Genomic DNA, 26,769 nt, shown 5'->3' on the forward strand with positions numbered 1-26,769 from the left:
TAATACGAATCAAATGGAGTTTTTTAAACAAATTCAACAATTGCTCTTACCACTGGCTACATCTAATTTAATAGTAGCAGGGGATTTCAATGCTGTAATGGATCCGATATTGGATAAAAAACCAAGTAAAGTTATGAAATCATTAGGCTTAGATAATTTGATACTATCTTGTGATTTAGTAGATATATGGCGAATTCTTCATTTTAATGATCAGGAATTTTCTTTTTGTTCTCAGGTCCATAAATCCTTTTCACGAATTGATTATATATTTGTTTCTAATAATATAGCGCAGCGTGTCTTAAAAGCAGTAATTGATCCCATTATAATTTCAGATCATGCTGGTGTGTGGATTAATCTTCAAAATTATGATGCTGAAAACTCTGATTTAATTTGGAGATTTAATAATGATTTATTAGCGGATTCAAAATTTCTTGAAGATTTCAAAATAAAAATGCAAGAATTCTTTCAATTTAATGAATCAGATGATATTAATGCTGAGATCTTATGGGATGCTTTTAAAGCAACTATGAGAGGAAATATTATTTCATATTCAACATTTATTAACAAACAAAAAAAAAAACAATTTATTGAGATGGGAAAGCAAATTAAATTATTAGAAAATAAATTAATTGAGAAATGGGAAAATAATACATTACAAGAATTATTAAAATTAAAAGTTAAATACAATGAAATTTCTTCTCAAATTGTGAGGAAAGACATTTTCAACAAACAAGTACAATATTATGGAAATTCAAATAAAGCTGGTAAATTATTAGCAAACTTTCTAAAAGCAAAGAAAAGAAAATCTAAGATTATTGCAATTAAAGATACAAAAGGTAACACACATACCAACACAAAAGATATTATAACACAATTTCTTGATTTTTATAAAGAATTATATACTTCCAATTCTTATAAAAATAAAGAACAAGACGGATTAACTTTTTTAAATTCATATATTGGACCAAATATTCCAGATCATATAAAAGGAAGTTTAGAAGAACCTATATCTTTAAAAGAATTAGAAACAGCATTGAAGTCTCTTAGAGTTGGATCCGCTCCAGGTGGAGATGGGTATACTGTTGAATTTTATAAATTTTTTCAAAATATCATATTACCACATCTGTTAAATTTATATCAATATCAAATAAAGAATGGAAAAATTTCTGGTACTATGGCAGAATCAATAATTATAGTCTTACCAAAACCAAACAAAGATCCTACTCTGGTTTCAAATTACAGGCCTATTTCATTATTGAATGTGGATAACAAATTAATGGCTAAAGTATTAGCATTAAGATTGGCAAAAGCTCTCCCTTTCATTATTGATGTACATCAAACAGGATTTATTGCTAAAAGACATTCATCAAATAATACTAGATTAGCATTCCACTCATTAAATTTAGCAAAAAATATAAATGATCCAGCTTTTTTAATATCTTTAGATGCAGAAAAAGCTTTTGACAGAGTGGAATGGAATTTTATATACCAAGCTTTACAATGGTTTGGTATAGGATCCGGTTTTATTGAAATGATTCAGACATTATATAGCTCTCCTGGAGCAAGATTATATATTAATAATAATTTATCAAATAGATTTAACTTGCACAGGGGAGTTAGACAGGGATGCCCTCTGTCTCCTTTACTTTTTGATATTGTCCTAGAACCTTTATTAATTGCAATAAACAAAACTAAGGAGATAGAGGGAATATCATTTAACAATTTTGAATTTAAAATATCTGCATATGCAGATGATATATTATTATATTTAAGAAAACCGGAAACTACTATTCCATGTATACTTAATTTAATAGAAACATATGGTACTTTTTCTGGATATAAAATTAATTGGAACAAATCTGAAATTCTCCCAATAAATGTTCATTGTACCAAAGGATTATTTGACCCATATTCATTTATTTGGAAAGATGATGGTATAAAATACTTAGGAATTATGATCAAAAATACAATTGAAGACACAGTCAAAGAGAATGAAAAACTTTTATTGAAAAAAATAACAGAAATGTGTGAGCAATGGAATCCATTACATCTTTCTTGGTGGGGAAGAATTCAAACAATTAAAATGATGATATTGCCTGTGGTTTGTTACCAAATGAGTATGATTCCAATATTTTTTCAGGGGTCATTTTATAAAAAACTTAACAATATTCTTACAAAATTTGTTTGGTGTGGGAAAAGATCAAGAATCGCTTTAGTATCATTACAAAGACCAATTATGGAAGGGGGGGTAAATTTTCCAAATTTTTATAGGTATCATCAAGCCTATATCTTAAGACAGGGTATGTATTGGATCCTCCCAGAGCTTCTAGAAAATGTACCAGATTGGCTATATTTAGAATGGCGGCTCCTGTTCCCTTTATATCCAGAACAGTTAATAACTATAACAATGCCTAAAAGATACAAAGACCACAGAATTTTATTTGACACTTGGAAAACATTGAGATATATTAGTAATCTATCACCTGAACCTATTGCTAAATCTCTAAATCAATCAATATGGATAAACTCCAGGATCAGAATTGGCGGATTTAAAATCGTCTGGAAACAATGGATAAATGCAGGAATAAGAACATTGAATGATATCATATCAGAAGGTTCACTGCTTAGTTTTTCACAATTGCAAAATAAATTTGGATTAAATAAATCACAATATTTTAAATGGATGCAATTGAAGCAGGCCATTCAGGTAGGGTTCCCTGAATGGAAAAATCTAAATAATCAATATAGTTTACAGGTTCTATGTTTCCAGACGGATTTGTTGGGTCACCAAGCCGCAAAATGGTACAAATTGATATATGGATTTTTAAATAAAAAAAAGAAAACAGGTCTTAGGGATATTTGGAGTATTGAGATAGGTCAGACAATTTCTGAATCTCAATGGCCACGATTTTGGTCCTGGAGATTAAGATCTACAAGGTCAGCATCTATGAATCAAACATGGTTATTTTTATTACATAGAATATTTTGGACCCCAACGCGCCTGCAAAAAATAGATAGTACTAGATCTAATAGATGCTGGCATTGTAAATTGGAAATAGGGACGTTAGATCATTTAATCTTTTTTTGTCCCTTTGTAAACGCATTTTGGAATTTAATTTGGCCCCAAATTAATAAATTACTAGAGAATCATGTAGGACTCTCGTATGACACCATATTATTTGGTACTGCAATGAGAACTAAGAGTCCGATTTCAGCAAACAATAATAAGCTATTACTAATACTAACAGGAGTCGCCATGCAACAAATTACTCAAAATTGGAAAGATTACACCAAATTAAATTATACGTTCTGGTGGAATTCTGTTTGTCATATTTATAAAATGGAAAAAATAATAGCGTTACAACAGGGAAATCATCTTAATTTTAATAAAATTTGGCAACCATTGACAAAATATTCTAATGATTAGTTCTTAGCACAATGATAAATAATTATATATGAATGGGGTGGGATTTGACTAATTAATGGAAATATACTATATAAAAAGGGGATGGGAATTATATTTTATATCCTAATGTATAATCTTTATCATATCATATTTTAAATACGATGTATTATTAATGACAATATTTTAAATATGTAAAAAAACTTTATTGTATATTATATTACTCAAATATTGTAAGAATGGAAAACTTATAAATAAAAATTTAAAAAAAAAAAAACAAAAGCGTCTTTGAAAAGGAACGTCTTTAAATTAATCTTAAATTTATCGATATCGTGCTCTTTTCTTAGGAAGATTGGCAAAGAGTTCCACATTTGTGGAGCAGTAACAGAAAAGATGAATTGTCTTCTAGTATTTATAATTTTAAGAGATGGAATTGACAGTAAATGCTGTTCGTTAGATCGCAAAACTCTATTTGTGGAATAGGGAATCAGGGTTTTATAGATAAAAGCAGGAGTTTTAAACAACATTGCTTTAAAAGTCAATAGACATATTTTATATGTTATTCTATGGGTTACTGGAAGCCAGTGGGCGTTCTTAAGAAGCGGCGTTACGTGATCAAATTTTTTTTTGTTTTGTTATTAATTTAATGGCAGTATTTTGTATTATTTGTAACCGTCTTATTTCATTTTGTGCAATTCCCTTAAAAAGTGCATTGCAATAATCCAATTTGGAAATTATTAATGAATGTATAAGAATATTTAATGATTTAGAACAAAGATATTGCGACAAGGAACGAATTTGGCGGAGTCTATAGAATGAAGATTTGACAATACTGCCTATATGCTCACGAAAGGTTAATTTGCTGTCAAATATAACTCCTAGGATCTTAATACTATTGACTACTTGTAAAGGAATATTTTTTATTGTGATGGGTGCACTGATTTTAGGAGTTTCTTTCCATGGAAAAAGTAATGTTTTTGTTTTTTCTATATTAAGTGCTAACCTATTTGTATCTAGCCATTGATGGATTTGTTCAAGTTTATTATTAATTAATATGATGTCTGATGCTTTATTGGGATCTAAAGGATGCAGAAGTTGAATATCGTCTGCATATGCATAAACATGAAATCCTATAGATTGACAGACTGTCATTAAAGGTGCGAGAAAAATATTAAAAAGTAATGGGGACAAAATAGATCCTTGAGGAATACCATAGGAGGATAATGAGCTTTCAGAATTAACTTTATTAAAAGCAACTGTGGATGTACGATCTTTATGGAGTGGAGTAGCTAAGTGCAGTGGCCTGAGAACTGAGTTTGATTCCTACTGCAGCTCCATGTGATTCTGGGCAAGTCACTTAACCTTTCATTGCTCTAGGTACAAAATAAGTACCTATATGTAATACATATGTAAACCACTTTGATTGCAACCACAGAAGGGCTTTATGTCAACTCCCATCTCCTTTCCCTTTATATTGGGGAAAATTTCTATAGTCTCCCTATAAAACTTCAAGCCCACAGAAATTTAATACCTGCAAAAATTTAAAAACAAACGCCCCCAATAGATTTTCACTTTGAAAATTCAATATGTGAAGTTCAGTTTTCATAAGCCTCGTTTTACATTAAAGGAGATTATGTACTTACTCTGGTATGATCGTTTCCAGTAGATAGGTGAAACATTCTAGACTAGGGGTGCCCAAAAGGTCAATCGCGATTGACCAGTAGATTGCGAAGGCAGCCCGAGTCGATCACGGAGCCCATCCCGGGCTCCGTGACAGACTTGCGTTGCCCTCACGTAAACAAGACAGCAAAAGCACCGGGACCAACAGCCTTCCCCTCCCGACATCAATTCTGGCTTGGGGGGGGGGGGGGGCAGAGAGAAGGAAAGACAAAGAAAGAAAAGGGCAGGCAAGGAGACAGAAAGAAAAAAAGGGGGCATGGAGAGAGAAAGACAGAAAGAAAGAAAGGGGGTAGGGAGACAGAAAGAAAGAAGGGGGGCAGGGAGAGAGAAAGAAAAAGTTGGTGGAGGGAATGAGGTCTGGAGGAGAGGAAACATACAGGAGACTGAAAGAAGGGAAGAAATATCGGATGCACAGTCAGAAAAAGAAAGTGCAACCAGAGACTCATGAAATCACCAGACAACAAAGGCAGGAAAAATGATTTTATTTTCAATTTAGTGATCAAAATGTGTCCGTTTTGAGAATTTATATCTGTTGTCTATATTTTGCACTATGACCCAGCAGCAGCAATTCTTATGTTCTCCCAACCTTCTCAATGACCGGATTAGAATTCATTGTCACATTGCTGGAAATTCATCTTTCAATGTGATCTTCGGGTTGCTAGTCAAACACGCCTGTCTGACTATGCCTCCACCCCTGCGGGACCTGCATCTGGATGGGTGGAGGCATGAAAACGCAGCCAGCAAGCTGCAGAACACCGCTGAGCCCCCTAAGTGTGCTACACAGTCTGTGCTCAACCCCCCACTTAACAGAAAGTGAGACGAGGGTAGTGACATCCCTGAACTCCAAGAAAGACTAAGCAGACTGGCTAACAGGTACCCCCGAAGGGATAGGCTTGTCAGCTACAGACCGAAGTCTGTGAATTCTCTAGCAGGTGAATTCCTGGTCTGATATTAATTTCCTTATTTTAAATGAAATGGCCCCTATTAAATTGAGAAGTTTCAAGTTTATTTTAATTTGATGAATCGCTTATTTAGGTTTACTAAGCGAGAAACAGCATTAATAAAAAATATAAACATATATTTAGACATACAATTTAAAATTTAACAGACTAATCAATACACAAGGTAAGAAGGGACAGAACTACAATTCAATGCTTTAAAGTACAGTGAAGAACCATAGATGGAAAGAACATTAGGGAGAGAAAAATAGAAACCTGGAAGGAAACTAAAATAAAATTTGAACATAATCTAAAAATTAAAAGCATCTTTAAAAAGGAAACTTTTTAAGTTACTTTTAAAATGACTCAGATAATTTTCCTCTCTTACATGCTGGGGTAAAGTGTTCCAAAGTTGCAAAGCCATCATTGAGAACATATCATGTCGTTGAGTTCCAATAACTTTCAAAGGGGGGACTACTATGAGCGTTTGACAGTGACATAGAAATGACCTAGATTTGATAGTGGTAAAAAGGGAACTCAGAAAATTGGAAAAACTATGGAACATAAATTAACCTGGAAGACAAAATTAAAAGAATATAAAAATTTGATCAAAGAGAAACATACCACTTTCTATGCTCAAAAAAATTGGCAACTCTTCAACTAAGAACATTCCCTTTCTGCTGTTTTTCAATAACTTCTCTAGTAGTTCCAGTTAATAATCTTCATATTTTCCAGTCCTTCAGTGTTTAGCCGACTCTAGAGTTGACATGTATTAGAACAATTTTACAGCTTTTAACTGGCAAACTTTCTGTAAGTTCTATACTAAGGGCTCCTTTTATGAAGCCGCGTTAGCGGTTTAACGCGCATAATAGCGCGCGCTAATTTGCCGGCCGCGCTAGCCGCTACCGCCTCCTCTTGAACAGGTGGTAGTTTTTCGGCTAGTGTGGGGGTTAGCACGCGCTAAAAATGTGCGTGCGTTAGAGACGCTAACACGGCTTTGTAAAAGGAGCCCAAAGTATGTCAACTCTTACTGTAGGCTTGACAGCTGTCCTCTGAATGTCATGAAAGTTGCCCCTGTCACTTTTAAGGCCAAATTGTTTAATTGGTCCAACTTGTTATTATCTAATGGGAATTTCCCAGAGGAATTAGATCAGACCAATTATTAAAAATTCTTTCCAACTACAGACCTATCGCTAGTATCCCTTTGTTTACTAAATTGTTGGAGGGTCTGGTTAACTTACTTGGATAAGTTTAATATATTACAAGATAGCCAATCTGGGTTTCAGTCCTGAAACTGTCTTGGCCTCTCTGCTGGATAATCTTAATTTGTTGTTCAGTCAAGGTACAAGTATTTTGACTTTGCAGTTAGATCTGAGCACTGCTTTTGATCTGGTGGATCATACTATTTTTATTGACTGCTTAGAATCTATTGGTATATCGGGAAAGATCTTACATTGGTTTTGAGGATTTTCAGGTAACAGATCATACCAGGTGTTTAAGGACAACAGTCTTCTTATCGTTGGAAAAACCAATGTGGAGTTCCACAAGATTCGCCTTTATCCCCCCACTTTGTTTAATATCTACTTGGCTTCACTGGGAAATCTCTTGCACAATTTAAATCTTAAATTTTACATTTATGAAGATGACATTACAATAATTATACCGCTAACTTGTCTGACAGTAGAGATCATACATTTTTTAGTGACCATTGAGTTTTGGATGATTGCTTTTAAATTGAAACTAAATTTTTTCTTGCAACCCCCAATGACAAGATTAAAGAAACATTGAATCACTTGAATGGCCTTGACTATACTATAGAACAGTCTATAAAAATATTGGGAGTGACTATAGATAAACATCTCACTTTGGAAGATCATACTGATCTATTATTGAAGAAACTAGTATTTTAGCCAGTTACATTAACGGGTGCTAGAATATGTGTCTGTCTGTCTGTCTTTATTTCCGTCTCTCTCTTTCTCTCTCTCCTGCTGTCTTTCTTTCTGTCTGTCTCTGTCCCTGGCCCCCTTTGTCTGTCTGTCTTTCTGTGTCTCTCCCTGTCCCTGTGTCTTTCTTCTTTTCTTTCTGTCTCCCTTCCTCCCCCTGGTGGTAGAATATATGTCTGTCTTTCTTTCTGTTTCTCTCCATACCCTGTCTTTTTCTTTCTGTCTCTCTTCCTCCCGCTGTCTTTCTTTCTGTCTCTCTCCCTCCCTGGCCCCCTTTGTCTGTCTGTCTTTCTGTCTCTCTCCCTGCCCCTGTCCCTGTGTATTTCTTCCTATCTCCTTCCCTACTTCCCTGTCCAGCAGCCGCAGCATTCCCTCTCCCTCTCCCTCTATTTACCGCGAGAGGAGCCTGCACGGACCTAACAGCCCGAGCCCCCAGCAGTGTAACTTCCCGGCGGCTCCTCTCACGATCGCCGCCTTCTCCGACGCAGGAGCAGCTCGTGAGAGGAGCCGCTGCAGCGTCTTTGAGAAGTTGAAAAAAAACTTTGGCCCGTCTCCGTGCTCGGCCGTGACGGGCTACAGCTGCCGCGGCCTGCAGCCGCCACGACCAACATCCACCTTGCCGTATTTTTTTTTTATTTGAAAGACGCGGCGGTGGCTCCTCTCATGATCCCCACCTGCGTCAAAAGCCAGACGCAGGCGGGGATCGTGAGAGTAGCCACCGCTGCGTTTTTCAAAGAACCGTAAGCCGCGCATGAGCACTTCCTATGGGTCGCTACAGCTCACGGAAAACGGACCCACGCGATGGGAGTGCGCATGCGCGGCCTAGCGTTTTATTATATTAGATGCTTTGCTGTGCTCTGGAAACTTTGCACTATTAAGAAATACTTTGAAGAAGCTTCATTCCGCCTGTTAGTGCAGTCATCCGTTTTAAGTATTCTTGATTACTGTAATGTTATTTATTTGGGTGTTTTTAAGAAAATTTTAAGAAAATTGAGAGTGGTTCAAACACCGCAGTTCAATTGATCTTTGGATTGAAAAAATGGGAGCATATTACACCATATTATTTGAAACTCCACTGGCTGCCGATTGAGGCCAGAGTTTTGTTTAAGTTTGCATGCATTTGTTACAAATCAATTTTGGGTTTGTCACTTGGATACCTTGTTTCCCATTTTTCTTTGAACCACCCAAATAAGGTCACACGCAGAGTTTGTCTGTTTACATTTCCTTCTGCTAAATTATGTTGTTACAAAAGATTTCTGGAGAGAACTCTCTCTTTTCAAGCTGCAAAATTGAATGATTGGTTTGGTAAAATGATGCTAGGATCCTCTTCTGATCTTGATTTTAGAAAACTATTGAAGACCCAACTGTTTGAAAAACTTGTATCCTAACCGGTTGTTTCGTTTAATAATTCCATGCTTCCATCATGCAATGTATCTTCTTTTAAATTGTATTTTTACTGTATGCTCGGTTCTTATTTGTTGTAATCTGCTTAGAACCATTCTTTCAAATCATATTTTCTACTGTAGGACCAATTCTTATTTATTGTATTTTGAATTGTTTTTTTCCTTTTAAATTGTACTCTTCACTGTATGACTTGTGCTTATTTGTTGTAAACTGCGTAGAACCATTTTTGGTTAGGTGGTATATAAAAATAAAATTATTATTTCAAACTCAAAAATACCCTGCAAAAGGGACAAATTTGCGTTGAATTAAAATAATAAAATTGGGAGAGCAGAATCCACACATCTGTAGCCATGTGTTCAGAAGAAAAGACTGCTAGAGGGCACTGTACTAGCCTGTGAAGTACACTAGACGCAGAGTGAAATCCTGTAATGGATTTCTTCTGCAGACCATGTGAGTAGTGGGAAATAACCCTATGGTCTAGAACAGCGGTCTCAAACTTGTGGCCCCCTGGGTGCTATTTTGCGGCTTGCGGTCTTGTACCCGATCTCGCACTCTAGGCAGGAAGAGGCACGCCGGTGACAGCTGACTTGCAACTTCCCGCAGCCGTCGCATATACCGGGACTCCTGCCTTCGCCTATACGGCAGATACGTGATGGATGCAGGAAGTTGCAAGTCAGCTGACACAGACACCTCTCTTTCTGCCCAGTATGCGAGATCACGTACAAGACCGTGGCTGCAAAATACAGGTATTGCTGGACAGGGGAGGAGGAGAGCAGGGAAGGGAGAAGGGGTATTGCTGGACAAAGGGAGCAGGGAAGGGAGAAGAGGCTCTGCTGAACCTGGCAGAAAGGGAGGGAAAGGAAAGGTGCTACACACTGGAGGGGAGGGTGAGATGGTGCATGGGGATAGATCATGTTGGGTTGGGGGATGGGAAGGAGGGATGCCACTGAGGGAAGAGGCAAGGACAGAGAGAGAGAGAAAGCGTGCAGAAGGGAGAAAGTGTTGGAATCCTCCAGGGCACACTAGTGTGCTATGGCACACAGTTTGCAATACACTGACTTAGAAGGTAAGGTTTGCCTTTTTGAGGATGACATCATGATTTGTAAGAACCTAATCTCTTTTTCCAGTGCAATAGAGATGGTGTGCTGAACCATAGGGACATACCTAAGCACCCCAAAAGTCTAGGTTGGGAGAGATGAGCCTGCACATAGTACTGGAGGACACAAAAGTGGCATCCCTTTGTGATGCTATGTCCACCCTGTAGAATTTGAAGGTAAGAAGGGAGGACCATGTTGCTGATCTACAAATCTTCTCAGGAGAAATTGCCCTTGATTCCACCCAAGAGCAGCACTCCTTTTATCAAATGCACCTTCAACAAGATACAGTTGTTTGTCACAACTAATGTAATGTAATGTAATTTATTTCTTATATACCGCTAAACTCCGTTAGGATTCTAAGCGGTTTACAGAAAATAGATAATAGGGTGCATTAAAATTATAAGTAATATAGGTTTACAGAGAAATATACATTAAAGGATACAATAAAAAATAAGATAAATAAATAAAGAATAGGTACTTTGAAATTCCCTTACTGTCCCGTATGTATGCAGAGTATATTGCTCTACAAATCTATTTAGAGATGGTGGACTGATGGTTAATACGAAAAGATGATCTGAAAGATGAAACTCATTGATCACTTCCAGGTAATGCAACAGGACTCTCCTAACGTCCAAAACCTTTAAGGTCTTGTCTTTCTTCCTGGATCCTGTGGGGTGAAAGGCTGGCAATCTAACCTCTTGGTTGACATGAAATACCAAAACAACCTTCGGTAGGAAGGATGGAACTGTATGCAAGGTTACTCTTGCTTCCATGATCCTAAGGAAGCTCTATGCACAACAGGGCTTACAATTCTGAAACTCTCCTGAGAGAGGTAATTACCACCAAGACGACTGCTGTAAGGGCCTCCTGTAAGTTCTCATATGGAGCTCTGATGAGTTCCTCCACACTATATTCCAGGATTCCAGGATGGAAACGAGTCTCGAAGAGTCTCAGGGCATCCTTCAAGAACCTGACTATAACAGGATGGGCTGCTAGAGAAACTCTCTTTTTCTGGTCCTGGAAGCAAGACAGCCTTGCTACTTGAACTCTAAGAGATGCCACTGTCAATCCCTTGTCAAGGCTCTCTTGAAGGAATGCCAAGACTGAAGAGATGGGTGCATTGCCCGGCTCTAACTTTTCTTTGCTGCACCAGTGCTGAAACGTCTCCCATAACTTAGTATATACTGAAACCATTGTTGGCTTTTTGGTTCTAAGAAGAGTAGCAATGATTACTTCTAAGTATCCTTTTTGGACTAGTGCTGTGTACTCAAGAGCTTTGCTGTAAGTCCAAAAAGTCCCAGATCTTCTAGAGAACCGGCTCCTATGACAGCAAGTCTGGATGCACCTGGAGTCTGAGACATTGCTATTTTTGTAGTCATACAAGATCCACATACCATGAGCACCTGGAGTAAACTGGTGGTACAAAAACTACTGTTCCCATATGAAGTGCTATTCGGTAGATCCCCCGGTCTATCAAGAGTCAGGTGGGAACACGTACAAAAGCCCAGTCTCTGGCCATGGTTGAACCAGGGCATCTAGTTCTGCACTTCAAGGTTCATATCTTCAGATGAAAAACTGATTCACCTTTTTCTTCCTTGTAACGTTGCCCAGACCCTTTTTGTCTTGTTGGCCTGCTGGTGGATCCATAAATCAGTTGTACCTGGCGCCAAGGGTGCTCTTCAGCCGCCTATCCAGTGCAAATAAGGCATGATATAGGTGTTTTTAGGGTCTGAGGACTCCATCCTTAACAGTTTTAAAGCAAAACAAGGTGTTTTGAAGAACTTTGAAAACTTATAAAAAAAATTAGGAAAGCCAAGATGGCCCCAGCAGCAGTGTTGTGATGCCAAATAAAGGCTTAAAAATGCTTCAGGGCTGAACAAAAACTTCAAAAAAATGGCCCCCCTCCTCTAAAATTGTAAAGACCTAACTGCAGAAACTGAACACACAGTTTTCAATCTCTCTTCCCCCCACCTGATTTTCTCCATAGGCTGTCACAGCCTGTACTCACAACCATGTGCTGGAAAAATGGTGCTGTAGCCTGCTTCAGCTCCTTTAAATCTGGAGGAATTCTCTGCCATAGTGAAGTTACAACTGGCACCTTGAGAACCCTGAAGGATGCTAATAATGCCTAACAGCCTGTGCTCAAGCTCCTGATCAAGTCAAGGAAATGAGCAAGTGCTGAGGCCCCAGAATTCTGAGCTCCAAAATCTTCTGCAGATTGTCTGCTCCTCTCCAAGCAGGCACAGCAGTCTCTTGAAGCTGCATAAATAAATGTGAACAAATTGAAAAGGTACTGCAAAACAATAAAGAAATAACTGGAGCAGATCAGAAAGACACCTTCATGCTTGCCTACAGAAAGAAGAACTGAAAGGGGCAGCAACAATTAACATCTTCTGCACAGATGGACAACCCTATGGTTCAGCATATGATCCCTATTGCAGTGGAATGAGGTTTCTTAAGTAGAGGACAAGCTAATGCATGTTTCCACACCGGGACTACCATTCATTCTGTAAGACTATGATGGAGAGGGAGGAGGAAAGGGACTAGACAACCAGAAAGTTTCTTTACAAAAAGGCAAGTCAGTGATCCGAAGATGGGGAGGAAGATAACATGTAAAACAGACATAGTATCTATCTGGAAGGTTAAATAAGAACCAGCTAGAAGAAAAGTGGAAAGTGGATGATAAAGGTGCTGAACTTGGAGGGAATAAGTCAGGGAACAGGGGACTGGGCTTAGTGGGCATAAGTGACTGGTACAGAGAGTCAATTTTATACTGCCACACCAGAGTTAAGGAGTTCAGAGAGAGAGAGAGAGAGAGAGAGAGAGAGAGAGAGAGAGAGAGAAGCTTGGGATCATAATCGGTCATAGTCTAATACTTAGGCGAAATAGTGTGGAAGGAGAGCCTATGGTCAGTTCTAAGACTGCTTGATTTTTGAAGAGAAAAAAAAATCTCTTTTAGTACGTTGACACAAAGAACGATATTCCTTGCTCCTAGCCCTAGAGAATCTAAGAAAAGACAATGAACATGTCTTGCACCATTGGTGTTCAGCTTTACGAACAAACAATCTTAATTGTCTGAGGGCTGGAGAAAACCACAGAGCCGACTTTTGGCATCTAGTAGTGCCTGATTTAAGGGATGCATGCTCACAAATGCTCAGTCATGCATTTTGCCTCAAGGATTCAAGCAAGTTATAACTAATTTTAAATAGCTATTAGAGCAACAACCATTTCTCCTCCCCTCCCCCATCTAAATCTCAATCCTCAATTCTACCTCAGCCATACCCTAACCTATCTTTTGTTATACAAAAAGAAAAAGGCAATAACAATGGGCTACCAATTTTGGAAATCCTAACAATACATCTTGATGTTATCTGTGAATCTCTTCACTATTCACATCTAAGTAACAATCATGGAAGCTGTGAAAATCTTCTACAAATAGTAAGTGCAATGTTATTAGTTGATTATTAATTTTTCCACAATTAAAATTAAATCAAATATTTGTGATTATGTCCCACATGTAGCTGAATCAACTTAAGAAGTAGAAATAAGCATTCCTATATATTTCCTGCCTCTCTATGGGTGATGTCCCCGCCACCACAACCACTCACTTTCTCAAGTTTGAACATTACTGGCTAATGGACTAACCTGGGTGGACTAATTTTTCTTCCTTTTAGACGTTTCTCTCTGAACTCTCTCCTCTGGCGACGGGATCGCCGGCCCTACAAAGAAATAAAAAGTTTATAAACAACCAAAAAATGGCATTACAGAGCAGATGGGAGGGTGACAAGTCATGACATGTCCTTATGTGCATAAATAAAGCAAACAAATGTCACTATTTGTAGACCATGCACCCAGAAAATCATAAGAACATCAAGAGAGTGAGAGCACCTTAAGCTTAGCTGTACTGATTACCTTTTATTTGCTTCTGGGATTTGATATATTGCATTTCTGTGGTTACAATCAAAACTATTTATATATTATATACAAGCATTTATTTTTTACCTGGGGCAATGGAGGATTAAGTGAATTGCCCAGAATCATAAGGAACTGCATTCCCTGAGGTCTCAGGTCCTTGCACTAACCATTAGGCAGCTACTCCGCTCCAAGAAAAAGGGAAGCTTTCAAATTAGGTGTGTGGCCATATTCAGAGGGCAATTTTCAAACAGATTCTCTTGTACAAAATGTTCATCTGAAAATCTTCCTCCCTCAATGTAACAAAGTAGACATGCTACTTTTAACCATACTGACAGGCAATATTCCCAGGACAGTGTTTTCATCAGTGAAGAATTTTAACAGGGGTAACAGGACATCTATGTGCAAGAAGGATACTACTATTAATTATTTCTATAGCGCTACCAGACGCATGCAGCGCTGCAGAGTCACAAAGAGTAAGAAAGCAGTCCCCGCTTGAAAGAGCTTACAATCAGGCATGTCATGGATACAATTAAGGGGAACGGTTAATCAGCGGGCTGGGTTGGAGGGCAGAAGAGTAGGGTTCAGACTTGAAAGCTATATCAAAAAGGAGAAATTAGGTTTTTACCTGCTAATTTTCTCTCTGTTAGCTCCTCTAGACTAGAGAGCTGCACGGGAACGGGGACGACGGGAATCCCGCGGGACCCGGCCGGGGTATTCCCCCTTCGGGTCATGGGGATCCGGGCCCCCTAGGGTCGCGGGGTTCCTGCGGGGCTGGATGTACTCAGTCGCGCGGCTCTTCTTCTCCCTACCTTCTCTGCTTGCAGCACAGAGCCGAACGGAAGTCTTCCGTTAGCCATAAGAAGCTACTGATATCTAACAGAAAGACCGGCACCAACAAGGGATAATAAGATAAGTGCTGGGCTTCCAGCTTAAGTTTATATTATAAAAGATTAGCACTTTATATTTATATTAATCTTTTGCACAAAGCATTAGCACCTTAAAAGAGTTTTGAATGCCACTCGGAGCTCGATGAAAGATACCATATACCTGCATACACTGTTTCAAAACAACTGTGATTTGAACAGAGCAGGTCTCTGAGAACTCGAGAGTACATTCATTAAGAGATTTTGGGAACAATTATTCATATAAGTCCTAGTCACACGTTTTACTTTTTTTTTATTTATTTATTTTTAATGTAGTGAGGCTTATCAAAGACAGAAATCCAGCTTACCAGTTACTGAAGAGGTGACCTGCGAATCGGACAAAAAAACAAAAGGGCGGGTGTTCAGCATCCCGAGCAGCTATACAAGAAGGATTAGCAGAGTTAAGAAACCTAATCTTTCGTTCTTGTACAAGCTCTCGGGATGCTGAACGGATGGGACATATCAAAGCCATCCTAAAACTCAGGGGGGGCCCGATGAGCCCGCTGCAAGATCAGAAACGCCAAAGACTGTATCACCCAAAGCCGCCACATCAAGCCTGGAAAACCTGCAACAGGTATGAAGGGAAGCCCATGGGGCCTCCCAACAAGTCTCCACAGGCAAGACCACGTGAGATTCAGCACACGAGGAAGCCATTCCTCAGGAGAGTGAGCCTCCACCTCAAGGGGAGGTTTCTTCTGTACCGCCACATAGCCCACGGAGTTAGCTGCTTGCATCCATGCAAAAGAGAAGTCTCAGAAGCAGGCCGACCCTGACGCGCGGGGCCCGCAAGGACAAACAGATGAATCCGACGTAAGTCGGTAGTGGCCCCAAGGTATCTCAAAAGACGACGCCAGATAGCCAGAGACTGCAGAACACGAACCTGAGACGTGGAATCCGAAGGAACAGAAGGCCGGCCACCAAACTCCCTGGTTTATGAGGAAAGAAGAAACCACTTTCGGAAGAAAAGAAGGCACAGTCCTCAAAATCAGCACCGACTCCGTGATGTGGAGAAAAAGGATCTCAGAACAACAAAGCCAGAAGCTCTGACACTCGCTGGGCAGAAGTGATGCCACCAGGAAGACGGTCTTAATGGTAAGATCATTCAGAGAGATCTCATCCAGGGGTTCATAGGGCGGACGAGTCAGGGAGCGTAGGACCAAATTCAGGCTCCATGACGGCAAGGCCATCATAAGGGAAGCCCCAACCTCCCTGCCCCCCGCAAGAACAGCCGTGTGAGAAGCTAAAGAACCCCTGAACGAAGAGGGACCCAAACAGAAGAGACCCGCAAACCGTGGCAAAAGATCCGGTGGGGGCTAAGATAGCCAGCCAGTAGTTTAAAGTGAGTTAAGCTGGTATTTGGAGACCCGAGGTCAGAGAGCTCAAAAAAAACACGTCCTCTCACTCCAGACTCATCACGTGACCCCATCTGTTTTGCTTATATAACAAAGGAAATACTTTGACCCAAATCTGTGAAAATTTTGCAGGGATACTGTACTTGGTCGTGGTATGGTATCAAACAAAGAGCTATACCTCCTCAAGTATTCAATTGGTGGATCTTAAACTTTACCAGAGTTTGATTGGGTCGTGTAAGATTCAGCACACATTTTCATTGGGGGAGCCCTAGACCCATGGAATGACCCCTCCTTAAACCCTCACTTTGACTTTGCCATTGTTCTTTAACTTCTCTTTCTTGTGTACTGAAGCTCCCGTCTCACCAAACTTCCTCTTTTCAACCACAGGGTGTTAATCCTTTTCCCCTCACAAGTATGTTCTATATCTTTCCACCTCCTTACCTGAATTACTCTATCCTACCATTCAAAAAAGGCTACACAATTTTCATTTTTACCCTCTCCTCCCCCTCCCCCTAGCCCCCAATCACCAAGGCTGTTCTCTCACCGAGTACATGGCCTTTTCCTCCTCCAGGGCTTTGGCATGTTTGATAGCTTCTGCCTCTTCTTTGTCCTTCCGAAGCATCCTGGACAGGAAAAAACAATGGACAATGAATGATAAGATAAATATTAGCATAAAAATGTTTCTTGAATCATTAGAAATGTCAATCCTGGTCCAAAAACAAAATTAATAGTATCATAAAGAACCATTTTTTTGCCTTCAACTCTGATCCTGCTAAACTTGGCAGCAATAACAAAGACAAAATCTACCCTACCTTCAATTGTGGTCCCTCTAAATCAGATGGCTAGAATGAAGACAGAAGCCGCAGGACCTTTCCTCTTGCCTGCATTGTTATTCACTACAAGTTCTGCCGGTCTCAATCCTGCCCCTCAAAAACAGGAAGTCACTTCAGAGGGGGGCGGGATCAAGATCGGCAGAGCCTATAGCGATGCAGGCAAGAGGAAAAGTCCCGCGGCTTCTGTCTTTCTTTTTGCTGTCCGTTTGTAGCCGTACCGCAGCCGATCCTAACGCCGGCTCTGGAAGGGAAAGGGGAACAGATGCCCGACAGGAAATTTAATTTGTAGATCTCACCGGCCCTGCGCGGACCGGCAGAAATTTTCTGCGGACCGGCACTGGTCCACGGACTGGCGGTTGAAGAACAATGCCCTGATAAATCATTTAATTACTTGAGTCTTGTTGCATGCTGATCTAGCATTGCAAAATAATATCGGGACTGGAGTGAGAGAGTCAGAGATAAGACTGGACAAGTTGGTAGTTGGTATATGCTTTAGAGAAGCGTAATTAACAACCTGAGGGATTTTTTAGAATAATAATTTCTGGTTCACACCAGTATGGGGATTCTAAGACCAGGGCAGAACTCACTATCACTAGTAAAACAAAATACATTGAGGGAAAGATTTCATACAATGAGTAGTATTGAAAAATGAACAGAGTAAGAGAAAAAGGAACCAAAATGGGGGCTTCATGATGAAAATTAACGGAAATCACAGGAACTAATCTGGAACTGAAAGACAAAAAAATTATAAAATAGCTGAATTAGCCGGTTCCAGATGCACAGTAAAATAGCACTACAGTTAAAGGCAGGATAGAAGGCACCCAAAAAAAGGGCTCATAGTCAAAAACGCACATGACATCAGCGCGCCGGACTTAAACTTAATTTTAAAGTACTCCGAGTGGGGGTTTGGGGATGGAACACCGGCAGTTAAGTTAGTACTGTTTGCGCTGTCGTTGGGTGGGGGTGATGGGAGGGAACCCCCATTATAGAGGGAAGAGGCGATTTTCCCTTTTTTTAGGGAAAAACATCAATTTCCTATGTAATGTGGGGGGTTTCCCCCCCCACCCCAACCCCAATGGCAGCGGCAACAGTACTAACTTAAGTGGGGGGATTCCTCGGAGCACTTTAAAATTAAGTTTAAGTCCGGCGCGATTGTCCTGCGCGCGATTGTCTGCTCCGTATTGTCGGCGCTCGATTGTCTCACACGCTTTTGTCCCATCACCAAAAAAAGAAACCGTTAGGTGCAAAACTTTTAAAAAAGCTTTGACGCTGTACAAAAGGGACAGGGCGGAGCAGGTTCCCATGCCAAAGTGAGATGTAAATGTCGGCTAGTGTGGAGTCAGCTGGAGAGCTTAGCGCCAAGCTTTTAAAAAAGCTTGAAACTGCATGCAAGAGACAGGGCAGAGCAGGCTCCTATGCCAAAGTGAGATGTAAGAGGGCTGGAAGGCGGGCCGGGTGGCGTAATGGCTGGAAGGGGGCAGGGCTTCCTAACGAACGTGATCCTGCACTCCAGTGCAGTGAAGGGGGATGACTCAAACTCCCTTTCCCTTCACGGTGCTGGGACTGGGAGTGGCCTGATCCGCTAAGCCCTTAAGAGGGCTGGAAGGCGGGCCAGGTGAAGAGACGATTGAAGAGGATGGAGCTTCTCACCGAGCGCAATCCTGGTGGTTCCCTTCCTCTTTGCCTTGCCGGCTGAAGAAAGAGCTGTAGCTCCCTCAATGGCCTTTTTTAAAGAGCAGGATTAATTCATCAAGGGCCCTAGGTGCACAAGTCCACTGGGTCCCCTGCCCCACCCCCTTCCATCATGCCTCACCTCCATTTACCCATTTTCTTATTTCTTTATTTCATTTCTTTTATTTTAAAATTCAAAACAAACAACAAAGATGACCATTATCAATGCACAGTTTTTCTTCTATGCAACCTCCAAACATCTCTGAACAAATCCCCCCTTCCTTCCTAGAGGAAGATATCTTCAACTGGCAGGGCTTTGGGAAGCCCATCAATTTATATTTTGCATATGGGTAGGAGGCATGGGGCATAGCGGGAAGAAACTTTAGTGCCCGTCATTTTATTGGACTAATACATTTCTCACTTAGCTTTCAGAGGTTAAAACCTCTTTCTTCAGGTCTGTAAACTATACTGCTGTTACAGTATCCCTGTCCTGACCTGAGGAAAGGAGTTATGGTCTCTGAATTAGTAAAAAAACGTATTAAAATTAGTCCAATAAACAGGATCACCTTATTTCCAGTTTCTATTAATGAATGATTATCAACACAATTACAATACTTTATCCTAAAATAAAAATAAATAAAACAAATAGAATTTGTTGTCTGATTTCTGCTTTCCTCATCTTCTCATCATTCTCTTCCTTCTATCCACAGTCTGCCTCTTCCATATGGCATCTGCTCTCTTTCTATGCCTCTTCCAGAAACTGTCTGTCTTTCCCTTCCATCTCTCCCTCCCCCCCATTGGTTTGGCATCCATCTACTTCTCTCTGCTCCCCCCATGGTGTGGCATCTGACTTCTTCTTTTCCATCTCTCCCTCCCTCCCAGAAGATTTTAGCATCTCTCTCTCTCCTCCTCCTCAGATCTAGTATGTCTCCTTCCTCCTTTCCTCCTCCCAGGTCTGGTATCTGTCTCCTCCCCTTCCCTTGCTCTGGCATCTCTCTCTATATCCACTCCCTTCCTCCTGTTCTTCCCTGGTCTTCCTTCTCATTTTATTTTCTGCCTGTCTAAATTCTCTCTTACTATTCAGTTCTCAATTTCCCTCTTTCATTGTGTCTATCTATAGTTTGCCACCTCTTTCCTCTTACCCCTTCCAGTATTTAACTCTATCCTCTTCCCCCAATTTAGCATGTGCCCTTTTTTCTCTCCCCCACACTTCCATTCAGCATCTGTCCCCCCTCTCCCCCACACTTCCATTCAGTGTCTGTCTCCCTCTCTCTACCCCTTCCATCCACTGTCCGCCCTCTCTCTCTTCCATATGGCATCGTCCCTCTTTCTATGTCCCTTCAATAAACTGTCTGTTCTGTGCCCCTTTTCTCTTTTGTATATGATTCATTTCAGCTTCACCTCCTCTCCAGTTTTCTGTCTCCACCGCTTCCCCTATGCTCTGGCATCTCTTTTTTCTCCTTTCCTTCCCACTCAACCCCATGGCCTGGCATCTTGCACATTTCGTTCTGTCTATCCCTCCCCCTCCATGCTCTGGCATCTCCTCTCCTTTCTTTCCCTCTGGTCTGGCATCTGTCTCCTTAGTTTCTATTCCCTCTACCCATAGTATTAGTCATTAATTTCACAATCTTTGACACAGGCACCCTTGTCATATTTGGTGAAAAAACAGACAGCTAGTATATTACTCAATTCAGTTTTGTTTTTTTATATCATATTGTAAATAATGGCAATTTTTAGAGTTTCACACACACAAAAAAACAAAAGTTGAGCTAAATTCACAGTCACTCAAAATACTATAGTAGGCCACACAGGGGGCCTGTTTACTCGTGGTTATAGAAATCACTAGTTAAAGTAGTGAAAAGCATTCACTGCAGCAGTTAATATACAATAAAATATAGCTGCCAAATTGTTATCATAGGCTAAAAAAATCCACATTTGACTTTTAACATTTCAAATAAACTACAGCAATGACAAACGCCAGTCATGTGGGCATGCCAGTCACTTATCTGAACTCATTTGAAGATATTCTCTGGTTTCTTAAATACCCGATGTTACTCGGATGGCTCCCCAGCTTCAATATTTATCCAAGTATGTTCCTTCAACTCCCGACAAAGGTCCTTATTTTGCCGGAAAAAAAGCTGCATCAGGTGAAAGGAGATGGGCCAAGCACTGATCAAGCTGCCATGGTGTCTGGAACAGCGCAATCGGGGTGAAAATTTAAACCCCGGTTAGATGATATCATTTCTGGGATCACGGGAACTCTAAATCACAACCCCCGCATTCACAATAGCACTGTATTCCCTTAAAAAAAAAGCATACCATTTATTTTACGGTTTAGGCGGCTTATTACAGGGAAGCCCGCACGCGCAGTGTTTGAACGAACTGAACTCAGGCGGGGGGACTCTAACACTGAGCGGGCTGGCTCCCCTTCTTGTTCAAAACAGGAATGATGTAACTTCCTGTTTTGGATGAGAATGGAAGCCAGCTCACGCCATGTTAGAGCCTCACTGCCTGGATTCAATTTGCTTGCAGCTGTGGGCAAGAGGGCAGCGATGGAATGGAGGGAAACTGACCTTACTAGGCAGTCGGGGGGCCCCCTGCCCTGTTTGCTCCCCCCTAATGCCAGCCCTGGGGCCCCGCTGATATTTTTGGGTCCAAGGCACGTGCCTACTAGGCCTACCCTTTAATCCGGCCCTGGCAGGAGAGCAGATGAGCAGTCCTTGGGGTGGAGCCAAAGGCACTGAAGTTGTTTCCGGCTGTCGGGTTGGCAGGGCAGGGAGGGAAGATAGCGGTTCTCTTCCTCTTTGCTCTGCTGGCTGAAGAAAAAAAAGGGTTGTCCTTCATCCACCATATATTGAATCTTTTTTTCACAATGTTCATGATTGGCTCTACTATCCCAAAAGGCATAAAAAGCAAGGATAGTTTGTATAGCCACTTTGTTGACCGAGAAGATAATTAACCATCTTCAAATCTACACAAATTACTTATTGATGTTCTTAGTAATTTATCTTTTCCAAGACTAAAGAGATGGCCTTGTACTCCTCTTTTATCTTGGTGGAGTGACCGACTGGAATAGAACCCTATCTAAGAAACTAGAACTGATGCAATTTTCTGAATTAGCGCCCAAATAACCCCAGGAACAGCTAAAAAAAAATCAAGGCACCAAGAAAAATTTTTTTTTGTTGGCCTGTGTTATCTATCCTGCTTATCCTTGGAGTTCTGTAAAAGCGAGGTCTAGGATTGATTCCAGATTTAAGAAGAAACACCTGTAGCCAGTGGTGTAGACATGGGTGGGCCCGGGCTCATCCATTTTGGGCTTAGGGCCACCCATAAGTGGTGCATCTCTGTGGGTCTGGCAGGGTTCAAAAACACAAATACAAAAAGGGGTGTTCACCTTCGATAAGCAAAGCCCAAATACACCCTATAAGACCAATGCACCAGAAAAGTCTTGTGTGACATAGGAATTGGCCTCAGAGACCTGAGGCAGTGAACTGCTAAATATACTTTCAGGTCTGAGTCTCAATCATTGGCCCAGTTGGGCCAATGATTGAGACTCAGACCTGCAAGTATATTTAGCAGTTCACTGCCTGACAGTCAGGTCTCCGAGGCCAATTCCTATGTCACACAAGACTTTTCTGGTGCATTGGTCTTATAGGGTGTATTTGGGCTCTGGCAGGGCTCCCCAAGCCCCACCAGTTGAAGACCCTCGGCATCTCTCCTTCCCCTGAGACATTCTAGCATCCCAACTCCACCTCAACGGCCCTGCACCTTTTTCAATACTTCAGTGCTTTGCTAACAGAGAGATCTGGATATAATGGAGGTGCCAGGCATGCAAATCTGCTCCATGCATATTCATTAGGGCTATCCTGAAAACCCGACTGGCCTGGTGGTCCTCCAGGACAGGGTTGGGGACCACTGCACTAAAGGATTGAAAAGGTATGGAGAACAGGGAGGACTTGAGAGACAATTGGTTGCTGGGAACGCGGAAGTGGAGGAAGAGATGCTGGGATTCTCATTCCCACTCCCTAGCTACTACGAATAGGATGGAGGGAGTTGGTGACTAAATAGAGAATAAATTTTATTATTATGCAGCAACAATTTGAGGAAAGGGAAGAGAAATCTAATTATTGGAAAAGCCAACCTGCAGATAACCTCAATGATCTTTTCAAGTAACCATGGGGTAACCATACTTCTGGTTAGAAACCCTTCAACATCTCACCTGACAAAGTCCTCACTGGCCATGCCATACGTAGTGGCCTGTTTATTCAAATCTGCCACCTGTTCCTCATTTAATTCATCCACATCAACCTCAACATCTACAAGTAGAGAGAGAGCATAATTATCAATGGCATACTGTGCCCCATAAGATCTCAATTGGTAAATGAAAACCCATTTTTAATTACCTCAGTTTGCAACATGGCACCCATGGTACCCAAATACCTGGAAAAAACAGAAAACCTACTGGCAGAAGCATCATGGGCAGAGACTAATAAAGTGGCACCGAACATGACAAAACCATGGAAATGAAAGCAAAGGAGAATATAACCTTCCATTGCTAGGTCAAATTTATAATATCAAAATCAGCTCTGTACACTCAAAAAAAGATATACAGAATGTTAGAAAAGTACCAAATGTTGGTGCTAAGAAAAGGGAACGAGGTGGCATATGTTTCTTGAAAAAAAGTTTTTAATGGTACTATTTATTGGTAATGTTATAACAGCACATTTACCATATCTACTCGAATATAAACTGAGATTTTGGGGCCAAAAAAATGGCCCATAAATGGAGGTCTCGGTTTATATTCAGGTCAGCAATGACCTGCTGCCCACCCGAATCCGTTTGCAGGCTTCTGCCAGGCCTGCCATGAGACCTGGTGGTCCAGCGATGGCTAGGACATGAGGGATCTCTCCTGCCTCCTGTCCCAGCCCGATTCTAATTATTTTTATCTCCCTCCCACCTCCCCCGTATACTTTAAGTATCCCTGGTGGTCCAGCAGTGAATTGCAGCAGGAGAGACCTTCCTTCGCTCCTGCCCGTGCAGAACTGCTAGGTAATTGGCTGCCGTGAGTTCTCGCAGGACTACCAAAACTCGTGGTAGCCAATCAGTTCCTGCCCTGATTGGCTGCCATGAACTCCTTAACTATTATGAATGGGGTGGAGAGAGTTGGCGACTAAATAATAGATAAATTACATTACATTAGAGATTTCTATTCCGCCATTACCTTGCGGTTCAAGGCGGGTTACAAAAGAATTATAGATGGTGGGTTACAATGGAAGATTATTTGTCATTTCTAGAGAGGTAAAGAGAAGTCCGGTAGTTTTAATGTGGCGTGAAGATGGAGGTAGGATGGTAAGTGTGATGTTAGGTCTGTTTCAGGAATATCTTGAAGAGTATAGTTTTTATTTCTTTTCTGAACATCTTGTAGTCTAGGGTAGATATCAGTAGATTGGAGATCTGGTTATCTAGTTTTGCTGCTTGAGTGGCTAGGAGGCCATCGTATACTTTTTTCCATTTTAAAAATAATAATAACAGTTTATATACCGCAATACCGTTAAGTTCTATGCGGTTTACAATAGATTAAGCGAGGTACAAATTGATTGAATTTAAGAGGGGAGAAGAGGAGAGTTAATAGGACCAAAAATGCGTTGTTGAGGAGAAAGAGATTAACCGGACAGAGGAATCACTATGGAGGAGAAAGAAGATGAGTGGATCAATTGTCTAGATACTTTAGGAACAGTTGAGTTTTTAGACGTTTTCTGAATTCCTCATAAGTAGTGGGCGAAAGCAGTTGATCTAGGTCTTTACCCCACAGTGCTGCTTGATGTGAAAGAAGGTGTTCATGGTGTTTTTTCAGTTTACAACCTCTAACTGGGGGGGGGGGGGGAAATGAAGTAGGAATGAGAGCTTCTCTTGTGTCTGTTGGCAGAGAAGGAGAAAAGGTCAGTTATGTATTTAGGGGCAAGTCCGTTTAGCGCTTTAAAGCAGAAGCAGGCAAATTTAAACTTTATGCATGCTTCCATCGGTAGCCAATGTAACTGCCGGTAGTAGGGTGATACATGATCAAATTTCTTTAGTCTGAAGATTAGTCTGACCGCTGCATTTTGCATTAGTTGGAAACGTTGCATATTTTTTTGGGAAATGGTTAAGTAGGCGATGTTACAGTAGTCAAGTTGACTTAGTACGAGGGATTGGACCAGAGTTCTGAATGCTGATGTATCGAAATAAGCTTTAATGGATCTGAGTTTCCAGAGAGTGAAGAAACCCTTTCTGATTAAGGAGTCCACCTTGTCTTTCAGGGTTAGGCATTGGTCTAGAGTTACGCCTAGTATCTTTATGGTGGGCTGGATGGGGTGATTAAGTTCATTGATGCATAGAGGTGTTCTGGTGTCAAACGGATGTGGTGAAGCAATGAAGAATTTTGTTTTTTCTGAATTAAGTTTGAGCTTGAAGTTTGTCATCCATTGCTCCATCATGTTTATGGCTTCTGAAGCCTTGGGAATAGTTTCCGAGATAGAGTCAGCAAATGGGATTATAATTTTAAAAGTCATCTGCATAACTGAATAGTTTTATCCCCAGCTGAGTTAATTGCAAGCTCAGTGAGGACATGTAGACGTTAAAATTGCAGTGGCACACCGGATGGATTACTCCAGGTATCGGAAAGCTCATAATTGAAGCGTACCTGATAGGTGCAGGATGTAAGGAAGCCACGAAACCAGTTCAGCACCTCGTCTTTGATACAAATGGCATCTAGGCATTGTAGCATTTTTCTGTGGTCTACCAGGTCAAAGGCTGAACTCATATCGAATTGCATAACCAATGCATTGAGGCCCCTGCTAAACAGTAGGCGCAGGTTGTCTAAAATAGCTGCAATTACTGTCTCCGTACTGAATAAAGGTCTGAAACCGGATTGGGTTTCGTGCAGAAGAGAGAGCTGATTAAGATAGTCCATCAGTTGGGTGTGTACTAGTCCCGCCATGATTTTTACAATAAACGGAATGGATGCTACCGGTCTGTAGTTGGTTATTAGGGCTGAGGGTTCTTTGCGATATTTTAGAATTGGGGTGATTATTATGTGACCATTATTAGAGAGGAACTTCCCATTTTTTAGGTTGTGGGCCAGGTATTGTAGCAGCGATAGTTTGAATTGTAATGGTGCCGCTTTCATAATATCTGCGGGGCATGAGTCCAGAACGCAATAAGTTTTAGAGTATTTGTTGTATAGTTTGGTATAATCACTCCATTTTAGGTCTTGAAAGGAGCTCCAGATCATGTCTGCTGGTATGTCATTTCCTTGGGTGTTAGCTATTTGATGATCATTAGGGTTGTTTGTTGAGCAGTGGTTTTTAAGGTTTTTAATTTTTGAATCGAAGTGCAACGCTAAGCCATTCGCAGAGGGTAACTTAGTGTTGTGGGTGGGTATGGTGTATCGAGTGGTGTTGAATAAATTCGTGACCAGGTTGAATAGCTCTTTTGTATTGATTCCTTACGAATCATTGCAAGATGAGTTAATTTTAGTGGAGTAGAATGCTTTACGTTTGTCTTTTATCATTTGTTTGTAGATTTTTATATTAGCTCTCCATTTGTTACGGTCTGCTGATTCTCCTGTTTTA

The 26,769-nt window shown here is 40.7% G+C and overlaps 1 protein-coding gene across 6 annotated transcripts in view; it reads right to left on the minus strand.

The window, feature by feature from the left end:
* CLASRP (CLK4 associating serine/arginine rich protein) overlaps window positions 1–26,769 on the minus strand; it is a 211,791-nt gene that overhangs the window by 127,297 nt on the left and 57,725 nt on the right. For all 6 annotated transcript variants that reach the window (XR_004540410.1, XM_033955808.1, XM_033955811.1 and 3 more), the window contains exons 8-10: window positions 23,379–23,475; window positions 17,200–17,278; window positions 14,111–14,184 (exon numbers count right to left, since the gene is read on the minus strand). Coding sequence is in view for 5 of the 6 variants with exons in the window: in XM_033955808.1 (XP_033811699.1) it covers window positions 14,111–14,184; window positions 17,200–17,278; window positions 23,379–23,475 (250 nt within the window). In the remaining variant the exon portion in view is untranslated. The remainder of the gene's footprint in view (window positions 1–14,110; window positions 14,185–17,199; window positions 17,279–23,378; window positions 23,476–26,769) is intronic.

This window comes from Geotrypetes seraphini, chromosome 8 (genome assembly GCF_902459505.1).
Source record: "Geotrypetes seraphini chromosome 8, aGeoSer1.1, whole genome shotgun sequence".
Lineage (NCBI taxonomy): Eukaryota > Metazoa > Chordata > Amphibia > Gymnophiona > Dermophiidae > Geotrypetes > Geotrypetes seraphini.